Source organism: Diadema setosum, chromosome 10, assembly GCF_964275005.1.
Source record: "Diadema setosum chromosome 10, eeDiaSeto1, whole genome shotgun sequence".
NCBI classification, from domain to species: Eukaryota; Metazoa; Echinodermata; class Echinoidea; order Diadematoida; family Diadematidae; genus Diadema; species Diadema setosum.
This window is the reverse complement of record NC_092694.1, coordinates 11,393,911-11,411,512: the sequence shown is the minus strand read 5'-3', so window position 1 is coordinate 11,411,512 and position 17,602 is coordinate 11,393,911. Positions and strand designations below refer to the sequence as shown.

At 39.9% G+C, this 17,602-nt stretch overlaps 1 protein-coding gene across 1 annotated transcript in view; it reads right to left on the bottom strand.

The window, feature by feature from the left end:
* Positions 1-17,602, bottom strand: part of LOC140234361 (protein phosphatase EYA1-like) — a 414,338-nt gene that overhangs the window by 112,519 nt on the left and 284,217 nt on the right. Inside the window, exon 3 of the mRNA XM_072314419.1 lies at positions 14,296-14,420. Within this exon, the coding sequence (XP_072170520.1) occupies positions 14,296-14,420 (125 nt within the window). The remainder of the gene's footprint in view (positions 1-14,295; positions 14,421-17,602) is intronic.

Sequence of the window (17,602 nt, the reverse complement as noted above, 5' to 3'; positions counted from 1 at the left end):
GAGTGACAACCACTTTCAGCACGGGCTTTGAGTAAACCCCTACTCAAACAGATGCAGGACAATTAAAAGAGAGCACCACTCGGACACGTTACAGAGCGCCTCGCTGAAACACGGGAGACGGAGTGCCCAGCTAAGTGATTGGTGGGCCAGGTTTGGTGGGGACGTGACGACCGAAATCGTGATGGGGAAAGGAGTGCCAGTGTAGTATGGGGGGAGAAGCAAAGTTTGTCGTGTGTTCACACCTTCATCCTCTTTATGTCAGGGACTTTTTGACAGTTTGTACAAGATGTGGGGCTTTCTGTCCCATTTGGCACTCAATGGACACAAACGGTTAAAGCATGCGGCTCTATACACGTATCTTACAAAGGGAAAGTTACACGAAATTATCCTGTTTTTAAAAGTAAAAAATAAAACCTACATCAGAGACTATGCCCAATGTATTTGTCTATGCAATTTTCCTGAACAGACAAGATATAAATATCTGAATTCATATGAAATATCAGAAATATGAATAAACAAAGAAAAAACCAAATCCTGACATCAAACAGCGGGACTTGAAATCAGTCCCTTAATTCTCCGTCCTACTTCAGTCATCTTATCATACATGTTCTTCATTTGAAACAAGCTAATATTTTATTTCATCCCCTCTTCATACAACACAAAGCCAATCCTTGACAAGGTCACTTCTTTTTAGTTTAGTGATGATGATAAGTAATAGAAGAAGTAGCAAGCAGCAGCAGTAGGGGTAGCTACAACTGTATAGTAGTAGGGCCTACTAGCAGAAGACGTGACCCATTGTAGTAATAGCAGTAGTAGTAGTGGTAGTGGTAGTACTAGTAAAAGACGTAATAGTAGTAGTAGCAGTTGTAAATGTCATCATTGTCACAGTAGCAGTAGGAGTAATACTTGTTTATTTTGTTTTTGTTGTAGCTGTTCTTGTAACTGTAGCAGCATCAAATTAATGAAGAAACTGCTGCTGATGCTAACATAGGCAAGGAGATTAAAGTGACATAAAAACAAGAACAAGAAAAAAGAAGAAGAGGATGAGGGAGAAAGGGAGGAAGAGGAAGAAGAAGTTGAAGAAAAAGAAGGAGAAAAGAAGAAAACAAAGATGACAAAAACACGAAGAAGAAGAAGAAACATGAATGACGTTCACCACCCTGAAGGTGTGTATTGTAGAAGCGCGAGTAAATGCGTGCGGGGGAGTCGCAGATCAGGGAAGGGGAATGAGGGTGGTCTGTTTTAGGGTTCATCAGAGATAGGATGTTGGACGGGTAGTGCAGTAACGGCGCTCTCTCTGTCCCTGCACATTGACACCAGCCCACTCCATCGGGTTTGAGAGTGCATGTTCACGTTATGAAATTACATCTGAAACCCGATAGCGAGATATGATTAGATTAGACCTTCCGCCCCCCTCTGCATTGTCAGGGGGGAAAAAGGAGGGTGTGCATGAGGGGGGAAGATGGAATGAATTGGACCCAAAGCGAGGCAGCGGTTGGGCTTTGAAAGAACCCCCCTTCCCCTTTGAAAGCCCACGAAAGAGATGGCAATCGGTATTATACTTGGCGTACGTGGGAGGTTGTGACCATGTACAGTCATGTATCTGGAAGGGTTTCCAAGTTTTACAAAATCGCACATGCACACAAGATAACTGGCACCAGAACATGTCATGCAACATTACACAATTTCCTATTTTGATTTCATACCGACGGTAACGTAGATAAAAGAGGTAAATGTTCTGCAATAATGTATGCTACAGAGTGATAGCAGCATAAGACTGACGTGAACGAAATGTCATTTGCAGGAAAAAAACCAACAAACAAAAGAGCGTTGACTTGCTTGCCGTTTGCCCAATTTCGCTCAGAATTTCACCGAACTACTACTGTCCTCAAGATTGCTGCTTTCATTCCAAACAACTGTCTCTCTTTTGGGGTTCAAAATTCTTCCCTCGAAAAGAAAGAAATCAAAGAAAGAAAGAAAGAAAGAAAGAAAGAATATGGAGGAATGGCAAATCAGCTCCAAGGATGGATGGGGCAGAAAGAAAACAATTAAACAAGGGCAAGCGGGGAAGGGAGAGTGGTCCCGCTGGTTTTGTCTCGTCAAGAATGCAGAATTCTCTCTCCACTCCCTACTCCATCTTGGCATCCTGGGGCAAAACTTAACACCTGGAAATTCGGGGGGGGGGGGGGGGGAGGGGGAGAATGGCCTGAAATATGTAAGCCTCTCTTAGGTTCGCAAGAAATACATATATAAAAACAAAAATCTAACAGTTTTATGCCAGAAGAACTAAACGTACAAACTCTGTAACTCTGTCGTGAAATAGATTTGTATTCTTTTAGCTCATATCAATCTTAAAGGACAAGTTCACCTTCATTAACATAAGGATTGAGAGAATGTAGCAATATTAGTAGAACACTTCATTGAAAGCTTGAGGAAAATCGGACAATCCGTTTACAAGTTATGAATTTTTAAAGTTTCTGCTTACTAAAGGCTGGATGAGAAGACTACTATGGCTTGTGATGTCACACGAGTACAACGATATAAAAGAAGATTAAAGAAAATTCAACATATTTTTACTTTTCTCGCATAACAAAAGAACACTCGACTTCTCTCTTTCAGAAGGCAAGGGGAATAATTATTACCCTTAACATACGTCAGTAACTAGTTGAAGAAATGTGCACTTTATTCAAAAAGTAAAGTTTTGTGAAATTCTCTTTTTATTTTCCTTATATTGTTGTACGCATGTGACATCATACACAGTGGTAGTCTTCTCATCCAGCAGTGACTGCGCAGATACTTTAAAAATTCATAACTTTTGAACGGACAGTCTAATTTTCCCCAAACTTTCACTGATGTGTTTTACTACTATTGTTGCCTTCACTCAATCCACATGTCTATGAAGGTGGACTTGTCCTTTAAGAATGTCGATTCCCCTCCAAGTAATGTCTGCAACAGTTCACAGTCTTCTTGTCATATTAAAAGAAGGATTCAAGCAATTTGGGGCTCATCTTGATCAAGTTATCTCCTGAAAAACCTCAAAATAAAAACATTCCACCCCAAGCAGCCTACTCTTGGGAAAGACATGATATTCTTAAACTGTATATTCCTATAGGGTTGAGGTATCATCAAGCGATCTTCACGGCAAAGAGTGAACTTTGTCTGTGAGGATACTGAATTGCCAGCTGGCAAGGACTGCATGTTTTAGGCTTCTGTGAGCAGGCATAAGTACATTCAAACTCTACCAACAGCAAATGTGTCTATGGGAATTGCAAGTCATTGATGCAGGGCCTTATCTCTAACTACAAGAAAATAAAAATGAATTCCTCAAAGAAGAGGAACTAGATTTGGTGATCAGCAACCCTTAAGATAAAGAGACCCATTTCCAATAATTAACATCAATAATAAATTCATGAGTGCAGAGCAAAGGGCCCTTGGCATATAAACTGAATGGGACTATGGAGATCATGAACAACTTTAATACTTTCAGAGTTTATGGAACAATACTTAAAAACAGAAATGTACGTGTCATTCAAAATCAGGGAAAACTGACAAAATTATACGCCCCTAGAACAGTAGAATGTGGCATGAATTATTCAACACACTGACTTTGCACAACAGTTTCTTTTTAAATTTTGCTGAATATCTTCAAATAAATCTATAAATTCAACAACCAGCTCATGTGACTATTCCCTTGAAAAATTGACACACATTTTTTTTTCTTTTCTTTTGGAGCGTACGAGGGCTGTTCTGTCTGAAGTTCTTGACTTTATATATATATCTCACTCTTTTTTCTCTCACACCAGGCATAAAGCTCCACAAAAATGGGTAGTCCCAAGACAGTGGGGCCCATCCCTCACCACGTCGTTATATCGGCTTTTGTTTTCGTCTGCTTGGTGTTTCAAGCCTGCCCTCTTGGCCGACCGACAACACGGGGGCCGTGTGATCTTAACCCCAGTTTCTGTTTTGACGAGTCCGGGGGCTGGCGCAGGAGAGGGTGCCAAGCATGCGGAATGGGGGGAGTTTTGGTGGGACAGCCTCACCTCTACACATAGTCCCACATGGTGAGAAACTCCCCACTAAAGCCAGATACATTCACATTCCTTGAAGGAAAAAAAAAATGTGTGTATCATGAAAACAGGAGGGAACAGAACACATGAAATATTTCTCCTTTTTTAATTTGAAGGGAAAAAAAGTGACAGTGGAGGCATTCACCAACTTTTTGACATGGAAGAAGAGCATCATATAGCTCACTCGTCCATTTAAACATGTTCTAACATAACACCTCACCTCCCAAACGATACCAACAAACTTGCTAGAGCGTCACTTTCAAGTGTCAACAAAACTCTCACTAAGTTTGACTTTCCAAAAAGTTAAAGTTCTTATCCATAACCTTTGTATAGTCATTGGTTTACAATGAAGTCCAGGGAACGCAGTGGAGGATTTTGCTGTCATATTTTTCCAACTAGACGACATTTATGTAAGTGGTGCAAGTTATAAGATTTTCAACCTCTGAGAGATATTCAGGCATTGCATAACTTTCCAAGATACTTCTCCTAAGCTTTGATACAGGCTACTTGATGACTGCTTGACACTAAAATTGCTCTTGACATCAACTCATGCCCAAACAGTTTACATTTTCACCCATTATTACTGCTGAATAAGTCTGTGCATTTGCAGCCCCAGTCCCTCAAACATCAGTCTTTAAAGCTATTGTATCAGCTTTAGGCATCCCTCTTTTCACACACTGAAAGTGGAAAAGACAAAGAAAATATGAATAAAATAAGAATATACATGTAAAAGGAATTCAATATCCACTTAGATAATGTGGACAAATGTAAAAGTGCAAGTCTGTATCACTTTTTACCACTTTGAGCAAGAAATAACTTGTTGAACTCTGGCTGAGGCCTAACCTGGCCGAGCCAAAGATTACATGGGACCAATGACAAGTTGCCCCTACCCCTACCTCATTGATAACTCCTCCCCCCCCCCCAACATGGAGACCAAACTTATTTTAAGAATTAATTCACAAAACATGAGCCCTGTAGATCATGTCTCTCAAGTTGCCACTGGCAGTGTCCTTCTCTTACAAGCACACCCACCAAAGAAATGTTAAAAAAATCATTCCCCCACGCTCCCCACCAGATTTTTCCCTGCCTTCAATATAAATATAAAAATATATAAACGCAAGAGGACCCCTATCCCCTTGGTTGCCAGCATGCTTGGTCCCTTGTAAATCTATCTGCCTCCACTCTTGTTGGTTTGTCGGCCATCTATGTTTTCTCACACTTCTGCCCTCAAACTACAACAACGTGATACGCAAGATTCGGTGTCCGCACGCCACGCTCACCCCCAAAGTTCCCTTTTGCGCATTAGGGAAATTGCAGACGGCCATCTTCGCTACGTACACATCCTCGAAACCCGGCTGCGTCGTCGCCGTCGCCGCTCGCCCCGCTCTCATTAAGCCAAAACGCGAGAATTTTTCATATTCCATATACTTCCGCCTTCGATGCGCACGGTAGGAAGTTCTTGAATGGCGAGGGAAAAGAGAAACCGCAGAGACAATATACCTTGACAGGAAACCGTTACAAAAATAGGTTTTTCCACAAACATACGGCATCACTTTTGCGTCTTTCCTCTCTCCTAGTTTTTCGATTTTTCATTAGGGAAAAATGCCATCACCTTAAGCGTTCTGAAGACAGAATAGAAGGGGTAAAAAAAAAAAACACAGAAAAAGAAGATGAGAATGAAGAGAATAGATGATGGGTTACCATCAATGCGCCAGAGATACTCTCCACTGTCTCTCTTCGGGCTGCGGGAGTGATTAGGTGTCGCTTAATATCGCGGCTGACACGGCCATTTTTCCTGCTCAGTTACCAGGCACCATGGAATGCTTCCTGCCTGTGTCACCGCTCATTTCCACCTCTGCCGTTAAGTGTTCACCCTTTTTTTTCAAAACCCCCCCTTCCCATTTCTCTCCCTCTCTTTCTCACTCCTTTCAAACTAGTCCTCTTTTAAAACAATAGGCTTCTTTCTTTCTTTGTTCTTCACTTTCTCCTCTCTTCCACTTCTGGTAGAAATTGTTTCAATATTTCAGCTTCAAATTCCCAGAGCATTGCGGTAAGACAGAATTTGGTCCCAAGACATATATGTGTATCATATATCCTACCATGCCTTGGTTTTCTCTATCAATTTCTCTGCTTTCAAATACTTTTCTGTTCTTTTTGACATTTCTTTTCTCTCCAAAATGGAACAGATCATGTTTTTTTCTTTTTCTATCTCCTCCTAGGATCTTGTATGTCTGTCTAGCCCCACATTTCAAAAGGCAGACAATCTTGAATCAAGGCTTTAAAGGGATCGTATAGTTTTGGTTGATACTTAATTTCAGGTTTCTAACATTTTTTGGTGAGATAATGAGAAACCTCTTATGAAATATGAAAGAGCATGTAATTCCATGAGGAATTCAACACTTATTTGATGAATATTGGTTTTGAAATGACTGAGATATCCAAAACAGAGCAATTCTAATAAAGTGTGGGACCCACACTCTATTACGATCGCTTTGTTTTACTTTGTTTTTGGATGTCTCAGCGATTCCAAAGCCGATTTTAAAAAGTTAAAAGCCCAATTCTCATCTCCACCAATACTGTACCATCCCTTTAACCCTTTGTGTTCCACAATGCAAGTTCTTCCTGTGTGACATATTATTTTTATAGAGACCACAATACATACACTATTTTGTATCAAAGTATGTTTAGAAAACATTCTATTTTTCAAAGTCATGTAACTTTTTAGAGAAGTATTTATGCACAATGTGGAAGACAGCACAGTTGTATTAGAGAAAATTGCAAGCTTTGCTGCACTTTGGTGTAAAGTTTATGACAAAGCTATAGCTATGGCACTTTCAGTGTGCTGTGGCATATTCTTATATTGTGATTTGTTTATTGCTTTGTGCCTTTGAGCAAAGTATGTGTAGTTGTCAACTGAGTTGGGTGGGTAAACGTGACACATAAGGAGTTAAACAACATTTGTCTTTTGCAGCTACAAGTGTAATAAAACAGGTGAACTGAATTAGAAAATCTTTTCATACTGACATCCTCAATTTGTTCATCAATATCTACAGCTACTGTTAGAGACAAAACAAAAATGCTTGGCAATATTCAAATATTTTTTTTAACAGCTATGTTAGGGATTGGACAAAAAAAAATCTCTTCAATTTCAACGCAATTTTGAACATAGATATTCCTGCACTGTCATCTATGATTGCTGCTCGTCCTTCGCTATCTCCGGAAAATAGTTTCAAATGCACACATGCGCACATTTCAGAGTATTTCTGAACTTCAGTCCTTCTGTCTCTCTTGAAAAATACTTGACAAAACTTGTCTTTTGAAGTAAGGATAAGAAGATTGATACTGTATGTTACTTATTCATGTGACTCAGAGCAAATGATTGGGGGAGAGGAAACAATTCCATTATTGTTCCGCATGACTGCCCCTTGAAATATGCACCAGGGTGCAAAGAGTTTGAGTGAACTTTGGAAACCAACAAAAAAGACTCTCTTTTTTTTTTATTGCTAAGGTTGCCATAAGATAAAAGTTCAGACAACTTGATACAAAAAAAAAGAGAAGAAATATGCAGGGTTTTGGAGAACCAGGCAGAAAGAAAGACTTTAGAAAGAGGGGTAGATCATAAACTAGGTGTCAGAGAGAAGGAAATTAGTACAATTTCTGGCAATGTTCTGCATGACTTGCAGGCAGGAATAGTGGCGGGTCAGGTGGGGGCAGCCTCTTCTTCGTTGGCTTTGCAAGGAGCAAGTCGCTCCTTCCTCGCCACGTCGAACTCAATTGGAGGTGTCGCTGATTTTTGTGCCCGGCGCGCGGCCGACCCTCAACTGCCCCGCCGCGGGTGCCAGGATGTGCGCCGGTCACGGGGCAGTGAGATCTCGCGGGCGACATGAGGTTTGGATCATGACGGTGTCCCGCCGCGAAGATGTGATTTTTATTGCCAATGTCACTGACTTTCCCCCCTCTTCCCCCTCCCCCTTTTTAAACAGTTCTGGAGGTCATCTTCTCATTGGCCATGCACTGACACCAAGGACTGGGTGCGAAAAAAAAGAAAACAATCAAAAAGATGCGGGTATCAAAGTGATGACAGTGTCGCTACAGCGAGTGTAACAGGTTCTCATAGGTTTGTCTACAAATGAAGACTTACTGTAATTATGAGCGGTCGAAAAACATACTTTGTAATTATAGCGTTCTGAACCTGTGACCTTTCCAATCTGTTTACACCATCGGACAAAATTGAAAACAAAAACAAAAAATCAAAGAAGAAGAAGAAGTAGACGAAGAACCAAAGACAGGACGACCTGTCTCGAGCACTTAGAGATTTGTCACAAAAGGGTAAGAGAACTTCAGGACTGTAAAGTGTGTCTGCAAAAGAAAATATAAACTTGTTGCCCTCTTAGAAAACTTGGAAGTCTTTTTACAAGGCCAATTTTTACTTGATCTTTAACTGACATAATGCTCCCATGCAAAGGAAAATGAATCTAAAAGAGAAAAAAATTTGAAAGACTTTACCATCTGAAATCCTTCTGTTTTCTTTTGAAATGATCAAGACTTCATCCAAATGTTGGAGAACTTGAAAAATTTTTTTTTTCTGCAAATGTCCCAATTAATCCTTTTCCTGAATGCGGTTTCCATATTTTCACCCAGATAAATCATAGTATGTGTTGATGTATCTTCAGTGCTCCCCCCCCCCCCCCACTGCTCTGCAAATATGGACTAATGAATGCAGTCAAATTCGCATCGAGTACGAAAATGTTCCATGATGCTGACACGAAATTAACATCTAACGATCAGGGGACAGCGTTTTTAAGGGATTTCTCTGCGCAAAAACATTGCTCTCTTAGAGTCGATTTTGACCGATCTATATGCAGTCGGCTGTCTTGCCAAATTGGATATTGATCGCGAAAAGAAAGGGCAATTTGTCGGTGGTGGGGGGGGGGGGGGATGGGGTCGACGGAGGAGTAGGGTGTGATTTGTTGTAGATATTCCCAATCTGGCACACACTCAATAGCTGAATGCATTTACATGGATTGTGCAAAGCTCAGGTTTGCCTGCGCACCAAAAATCAACAGGAGTGTCCGGAATTTACAAAAAGCTGCCTATGACCTTTTCTGTTAAATTCCATACAAGGCATGACCCCAGAGAATCTCAAAAATATGATCTTTCTAGATTAACAACACATTCACTTAAAAAAAAAAAAAAAAAAAAAAAAACTTTTTCATCCTTTATTCTGTAAGATGGACTCACTTCTGGCACAGAAATTAGGCTTCCAAACAAATTTCAGGGATTTGAGCAATTAATAAAAACACAAAGCTGTTTTGATTGTGGGAGTAGAAACGCCTCTATGAAATGCCAAAAATAGTGCAATGGAAAACACGTTTGAGCCAGAAACGAGTTTCTGTGGAGATGATATTATGCAAAGACGTTTTTAAAATATGTTTATAGCTCGGACCTGCCCACGCCAACAACTGCCAACTGCACATCTCCGCTCCTTGGGTCAAACTGCACAATGGAGATGCCCAGTGATAAGGCCGCCCTCTCTACTCATGATAGAGATGATAAACGTGGCAACTCCAGAAACACGATCTGTGGATCTGTGCACCCTTTCATGAAAGTTGTCAGCCCTGACATGTTGTCAGTCTCTGACAAATTCAGTCAAATCCATGGTTTTGATTGGCTGAGAAGCTCTGATCACTAACAGTAAATATTGTGATTGTCAGAGACTGACAACATGTCATGGCTGACAACTTCCATGAAACGGTGCCCAGAAAGGCCTTGGCAAACATGTTCAGAAAGTGGGTAATGAAACGTGTTTCAAACATGGGAAAGATGATTAAAGCAGCCATAGTACTGGCCCCCACAGACATACACTGATTAACATGGATAGGTATCTAAATTAGGGAACACATTATGAAGAGCCTTATGAGTATAAGCAGCAAGATCTTATACTCTTACTCAGCAATGGACAGGCAGCCACTGAAGCTCAAAGTTTCTGAAGACTAATCAGGGAGATTCTAGTGTAATAATTACATGTGTAACAGCAATGACTAAATCAGGGAGGTTTTTTTCAATATTCTTTTGTCGGGACACCACGAAATGGGAGTTTTTCAGGGAGCCTCTCGTAAAATCTTAAGAAGACACGGCCTGTCTGCATTTACTTCATAAAACAGTTCAATCGAGGGGGGAAGGGGAGGGAGTGCTAATAGATTTCTTCACCTGTTTCATACCTATTCATTTCCCATCAAAGGTATCGGACATCATTTGACCTCTTGACCGGCGCTGGCCGCTCCTTCTCCTTCAAGTGGTGAGCTAGACTGCAGCGGGCTTGCAATCGTTACGTCGAAAACGGGTCGGCTAATAACTAGTGGTCTTTCTGGCAGACAAACAATAAGCTTGCCCCAAACACACAAGGTGGCACAGAAATGACACTCCTAAATCCTTCCCCCCCCCCAAGAAAAAAAAAAACCAACAACAACAACAACAACAACAACAACGCCTTCAACTGTTGAGAGAGTGGCAGAATAATGTGTTACCCCTTTTTTGGAAAGAAGAAAAAAAATGGAGCAACTCCTTACCAGAGGATGTAGCTTAGTGTTGTTTTTTGAATACATCTTTTTAAATCACTTGTACATCTCAAACATGGAATGTAAAATTTGCCAATTAGAGTCGTGAAAATCTCCCATTCTTGTTTCTCATCACTACATCTCATAAACAGAAATGAAAGAGAAAAGAAAATCCCTTTAATATTTTCCTGGACTCTCCATTTTTTTTTTTTTTTTTTTTTTTGGGGGGGGGGGGCTATTGTTGTAGCTGAAAAATCAATTATATATCAATAGATATTCAGACAGATAGATACATACATAGATAGAGAGATTGACAGCTGGACAGACAAACAGATGGACAGATAGATGATTAGACAGACAGATAAGTAGAGAGATAGATAGATAGAGATAGAGAAAGAGATCAAAAGAGAGTCAGACACATGTTTTGATAGAGATAGATAGTGAGATACAGAAGTATATAACCAGATACAAGAGAGAGATAGGTATAGATAGATAGATAGATAGATAGATAGATAGATAGATAGATAGATAGATAGATAGATACAGATAGATAGATAGATAGATAGATAGATTGACTGATTGATTGACTGAATGAAAGACAGACAGAGATAGAGGAATAGATAACCAGATAACCAGATAGACAAGTAGATACAGATATATAGATAGTTTGATTCTGGGTTTTTTGGAGGGGGAATACATGGGCTGATTCTAATATACGCACACGACATATAGGCTGTTGAGGTTCTGGCAGGCAAAGTTGATTTCACGAAAGATTTGGAAGAAAGGAAGAACCCTGATCACCCCCTCAGTCATCACAGAGATACCGGTAGCTGGCCTAATAGATGTTATCCTATGAATAACATACCACCCACTTTTTTTTTTCCTCCACGGGACGAATATCAAAGAATTAATCAAAACCAGCGCAAAGTGCGTAAAGCGCATTGTAATCTCTCGACACGTGAGAAGTTCTGAAATAGCACGCAGCGTGATCATCCGACCACCTAGGCCCCCCCCCCTCTCTTTCCAGTGACTAATCGTGCGAGTAGTCAGAAAGTATTCCCGCTGATAGCAATAACAATGTCATTTACACGTACACTAGCAATTACCAACTCCCTCTCCCATCTTCCTTCCCTGTATATACAACGTATATGTTGTGTCATTTCATATTTTAGACATTTTTTGCTTAATTTGGCATCAAAGGATTCATTATTAGAACTGAAACACATGTTTATTGGAATACATATCCACAGTAAAGGCGCTTGGAAAAGCAAGCATCAAAGCAACAGCAGCAAGTCTGTGGATCTTGAAATGGAAGCAGACAAGTGCTTAAGGGTACAATCAACATCTTCCAAGTTGCAGGTTTGATCATGCAACCGTGAAGTTTCCTATAAAAGCTATTTGCCTTTGTCTGAATCAAAATCTTTCTCATTAACATTTGAACTGTTCTTCAATTTGTATGAATGTTTTATAACTTTCTTTTTCTTTGCAGGAAGTATGAGAATATCATAATATCTTTTAATCCTTTCAGAGCGAAAAAAAACAGAACCCACTTGTAAACATGTGCGAAAATACGTATGCATTGGGTAGTCAAGTATGCTTTCTACAAGTCTGCCAGCAAACTTGAATCCTGTTCTTCTCACATACCTCTGACAAATCAAGTTTGTCTTTTCGTGCAGTATGTGCCCTTCACTTGAGTTTACTGAGTTTTTGATCTAATAAGAAAAGTCACCAATCTCTTCATATTTGTTACAATTACAGTTATGTGAAACTGTTATTTTTCTCTGTTTGTAATGGTCTGGTCCATCACGGAGAATGTTTCTATCTTAAAGTTGCCTATCCTTTAAACCACCATCCAGTTCTAATCAAGCTACAATCCCCTTCCCGGCTTAAAACGAAAGCAAACTAAATGAACACTATTACCGTAATAATCGCAGTATCCTGTACTCTTTGTCAAAAACAGGTTGAGCCATGTATAAGGTAAGGTTTTTCTCAGGAATGCTTGTTTTTGGAGGAAGCGTCAACCCTGTGTGTTGATGACAGGGGGGAGGGGGGAGAGCGGTTTCATCATGGCGGTAAATCTGTCTGTCCCACGAAGTGTGAGGGACGGCGCATCAGCAAGGCTGCGCTGATAAAGCACGCAGGTTGGAGTGTCGAGGCGACTGTAATCAACACACCATAATTACGATGGTTTCGGCGTAATGAAGGCGGCTTTGGAACTGCCTACTCCGAAGCTGTCGGACCGACGCGATGACTAGATCTATCACGGGCAATATCCCCCCAAGATCCGCTAGTCACACCGTCTTCCCAATTTAATGGATGTTTAGAAGCACGAAAAAACAGGGAAAGGACGTACGGAAAGTTAAAGGGATCCTGGCAGCCAACTAGCGTCTCTGGTTTGGAGCTGCCGTTTTTAGAACAGCAATGGTGCTCCTCATGCCAGAAACACATGATAAAAGCCACGTTCGACTAGCAGCGAGCTGGTACACTTTCATGACAAGTCGTCAAAACTGTTATTCTATCGACTAAGCTCATGTTATCCCGCCTCGAGTGGATATCATGGCGAAAAGTACAAAGATATTCAAATTAGAATAAAAGTGCTCTGATACGGGTGTCGATTTCAAACGAGGCAGCACAGGACGGGGAAAAAATTCTGGCGTCACGGTTTTTATCCGTCTTTTGACTGTTCCAAGCTTTGTAATTAGCGCTAATATTTCGCTCAGGAAATGCATTCTTACTGATTGAGACCGTAATCCCATAATGCCGAGTGTCAATCTGGATGGATTACCTCGGATTGGCACATGGAAAAGCAGCGGCCAATCATGAGTTCACAAACCTGAGAGCACACTGACAAAAATCTCAATCACTGCTCATGCGTTACCGCTGAGAAATGCCTCCGAAGCAAATGATTTCAACAAAAGCATTTGCAACAGACAGACGGACAGTCGTGATTGCGAATAATTTCCTGGACAGGAGAAGAGTGTTTCAACTTTGAACACAACTTGATACCCAACCGTACCACTCTTTGCAACTTAAAAATGCTCAGGTTATATCCATGATGACATATAATATGAGAAATGTGGATTTTTCCCCCCTATAGAAACAGAAAAGTAGAAATTGATACTTAATTCTCTATTTGTCAGCTTTTTAAGTCAGAGTTCTTGCAGGCTAAGCTGCAAAATAATTGGTAGAAGATTGGAAGAGTAATACTTCTCAGCCATCCACTTGCAAATCTGGACGATTTACGAAAAAAGTAGGACAGCAACAGAAAAGTTCAAGTCATATTTTTCAAAGTAAGGATGCACCTGTAGAAACAGTGCAGTACAGGAAGTACTGACTGTGTTCTCACTAGGCTCAGTTTTTCATTAAAAGGATAGATGAGTTGCAGAAAGACATGTTTTAGGTCATATCATTCATGAGAAGAGAAATTGAGAGAGGTGCTGTGGCAGTGGAAAAGGAAATTTTCCAGTTATGTTCTCGTAAGCTAAGATTCCTGACGAGAATAAGATAACAGTGACGGATGCGATTTCCAAAGAGTTTCTCGCCAGTGCAGAAATATTTGGTAAAATAGAACACATGGATGGTGGATGGATTGGTGGATGGATGGAAGGAATGAAAGGAGGGTGATGGATTGAACGAGAGAAAGGAGAAAAAAAGAGAGGAAAGGAACTCACTGTCCGTGCCGTTGGAAGTCACAGAGCAGTTATTGCTGTCGGGTGAGTTGGCATGCTGGGGAGAGCTACCGTTGGTGTTGGAGACCTGGCTGTGCGGACTGGACAGCTGCTGGATTTCAAGAGACCTGCATGAGGAGGAGAGATGAAGAGATAGATAAATCAATACATATAATATTCAGAGAGAGAAAGATAAATATTTAGTATATAGAGAGAGATAAACAGATAGATAGGCAAATAGAGAAAGATACACAGATAGAAATAGCAAGAAATATAAATAGATATACTTGGATACATAGATAGAAAGAGAAAGAGATAGAGGGAGAGATAGACAGATAGATAGAAATAAACATATATAAAGAAAGATAGATAGAGAGAGATTGATAGTTAGATAGATAGATAGATAGATAGATAGATAGATAGATAGACAGTTAGAGAGAGAGACATGGATTGACAAATAGACAGATAGAGATAGAGATATCTATAAAGGAAGAGAAAGACAGATTAGATAGAGAGATATATAGGAAGAGATATAGAGAGATATATAGGAAGTGATATAAAGATAGACAGATAGACAGTGATAGAGACAGATAAAGAGATGGAAAGGGAAAAAGAGAGAGAGAGATGATAGAGAGAAGAAACAAGAGGTCAAGAGCAAGTCTGGCAATTTTCATGTCAGTTTACACAATAAATACATTCAGCACAAAAATGAATGGCTCCAGCATCCTTCTGTGCTAGGCAGTACAACAATATGAATGAATATTGAGTTATCATTTCCTTGAACAAATACATGAACATATATTAAAATGCAAAGAAACAAATATATTTAGGAATATGGATGGATGAATGGCTACACACCAGGTACTAAGTCTTTCCATGCTAGAGGCATTGGAAAGTGTGTAAAACTTTTTTGGGAGTAAAAAGGAGTAAAAGAAGAAGAAAGGGGAAATATTTCATTGAGAGGAAAGAAGATACATTCATCAAATTGCTATTACTATTATAAGACACCCTTTCACTTTGTGAAGAGATGTGCAAGGCATCTATCATGGAAGATCATAATTTGATCTCACCCTGAGCTGATCATCTTTATGACTGTAGACTAAATATTCACTTTCTAATGATTTTTTTTTCTTTTTACTTAAAAAGATCCACTGATTATCATCACAATCCTCACGTAGACAGTGTGTCCTATATCCCTCAGGCTTAATAATCCTATTCACAAATTTATTGTCATGAGGCACAGAAATTAGAACTCTCCATATGCAAGATCACGGTCAGAAGTTCGTTTTTGCACTGGAAGATTGCATTGGGCATTCCGTCAGAATCATCTCTCTTTTGGAAGAAATATCCGAATGGCTCCATTTTTACTCTTATTACTCTTACGATCCATCTAATCTTGAGGTTACGGCCATCAAAACAGGGCAGCAGGCCCTGTCAGCACTGATTTATACTCGGAGCAAGAGGCATGGGTGGGTATAGGTAGATATTAAAGTGGGTGGGTACTTCTTTAAAGGATAGGTTCATCCAAATGTATGTGTAGATTATCAGCAGTGAAGGCTGCAATTTTTAGTAGCACACATCAGAGAATTTTTTAAATAGGAAAATCGTATAATCCATTCAAAATTTATGAATTTCTAAAGTTTTGGTGCCGTCACTGCTGGAGGAGAAGACACAACAGTTTGTGATGTCACATACAAAAAACAATATGAAGAAAGAAATATATTAAAAATTCTGCAATACTTTCATCATTTTAAAAATGTACACATTCCCTCTACTTGTTATTGACACATGTTAACGGTAATGTTTCCCCCTGTTTTCTGAAAGAGGCAAGTCAAGTGTTCTTTTATTTTGATAGAAATATGAAAATAAGTTGAATTCTGCTTATATTTCCTTTATATCATTGTCCTGCAACGATGTCACAAACTGTTATAGTCTTCTCATCCAGTGATGGCGGCACTGAAACTTCACAAATTCACAACTTTTTCCACGGATTGTCCAATATTCTTCAAACTTTCCCTGATGTGTTCTACTAACATTTCAGTCTTTACTCAATCCACATTTACATTTGGGTGAACGTGCCCTTTAACCCTACGTCCCTGTCTGAACATTGTCGTCGTCGCAGGACCCCGACCAAAATGGAAGTTGTCCTGCTGATAGTCCATTAAGGACGACTGCTACTCCTCGCGTCCCATCGCACGGCCCACTCTGACCTACATCTTACAAATTACCATCACAGTGTGCCCCAGATATGCCCATGTTTTCTTACACACCAAAAACTAGATTTTCGTTCCATTTTTTTCCCCTCCCTGGCACTGAGGGTATGTACGTACACACTTGCATGCAGACGTACCCAAAAAACCAAGAACAGAAATGCAAATTTCTCTCCCAACATGGGTTCCATTAGCATTTCCCAAACTATTCTAGTCTTGGAACGATTTTAATGATGCCTCCCACTTGAATGGGAAACACTAATTGTCTGTCAGAACATGGCCAGCCGTTTATTGATGAGGCCTGAAACGCTGTTACATCTGGTTACCATAAAGGGAAATGTTATCCCCTAAAATAAATTTGTGGGACTAGAAGCAGAGATAAAAGTATGTATGAGAGGAACAGGACTGATAAAGTTTGAGCAAATTCTGATCAAACGTTGGAAAGATATGATGTATTGAGGTTGTGATCAATCGACCACATATTGGCAACTCCATGATGTAGCACGTGAGTTCACCATTCACTCGCCATGTGCATAGCATTCCATAAAATTGCTATTTTCTTTCATTATTGAAGACTAAAATCTTTCTGCATGCAGGGGTTATGACAAAACCAAAATATTCACAATGACTGTATTAATTAAGGATGCCTGCCTGTACAATTGGAAATCAACTTAATGGGGAAATGATAATTTATTATCATTCTACAGTCAGAGGAAATGGATGTTAGCCCGTGTGTGACATCACAGAATTGCCAGTTTGTGTTTGAATGATCACAACACCTCAAAAAATCCTAACATTCCTGCTTTTCATATGAAATTCTTATCAAAAACTTTCACTGTCTTGTTCCTATTTTTTCTTCTATTCACACAAGCTAATTTTCAAGGTGGATTTCCCTTTCCAGGCTTCTCAATTACAAGTCAGCACTAGGACAAAGTAAAATACAGATACTACAATGAGAACTAAGGGAGAAACAAACAGGCTGTAGGGACGGATTACAATTTTGAAGAGAATTGTATATCATGAGATAAATTCAAACATACAAAATGCCTCTCAGAGAAAAGGAGGGGGGGGGGGGTATTTCTTAAGAGATTACACAGAAT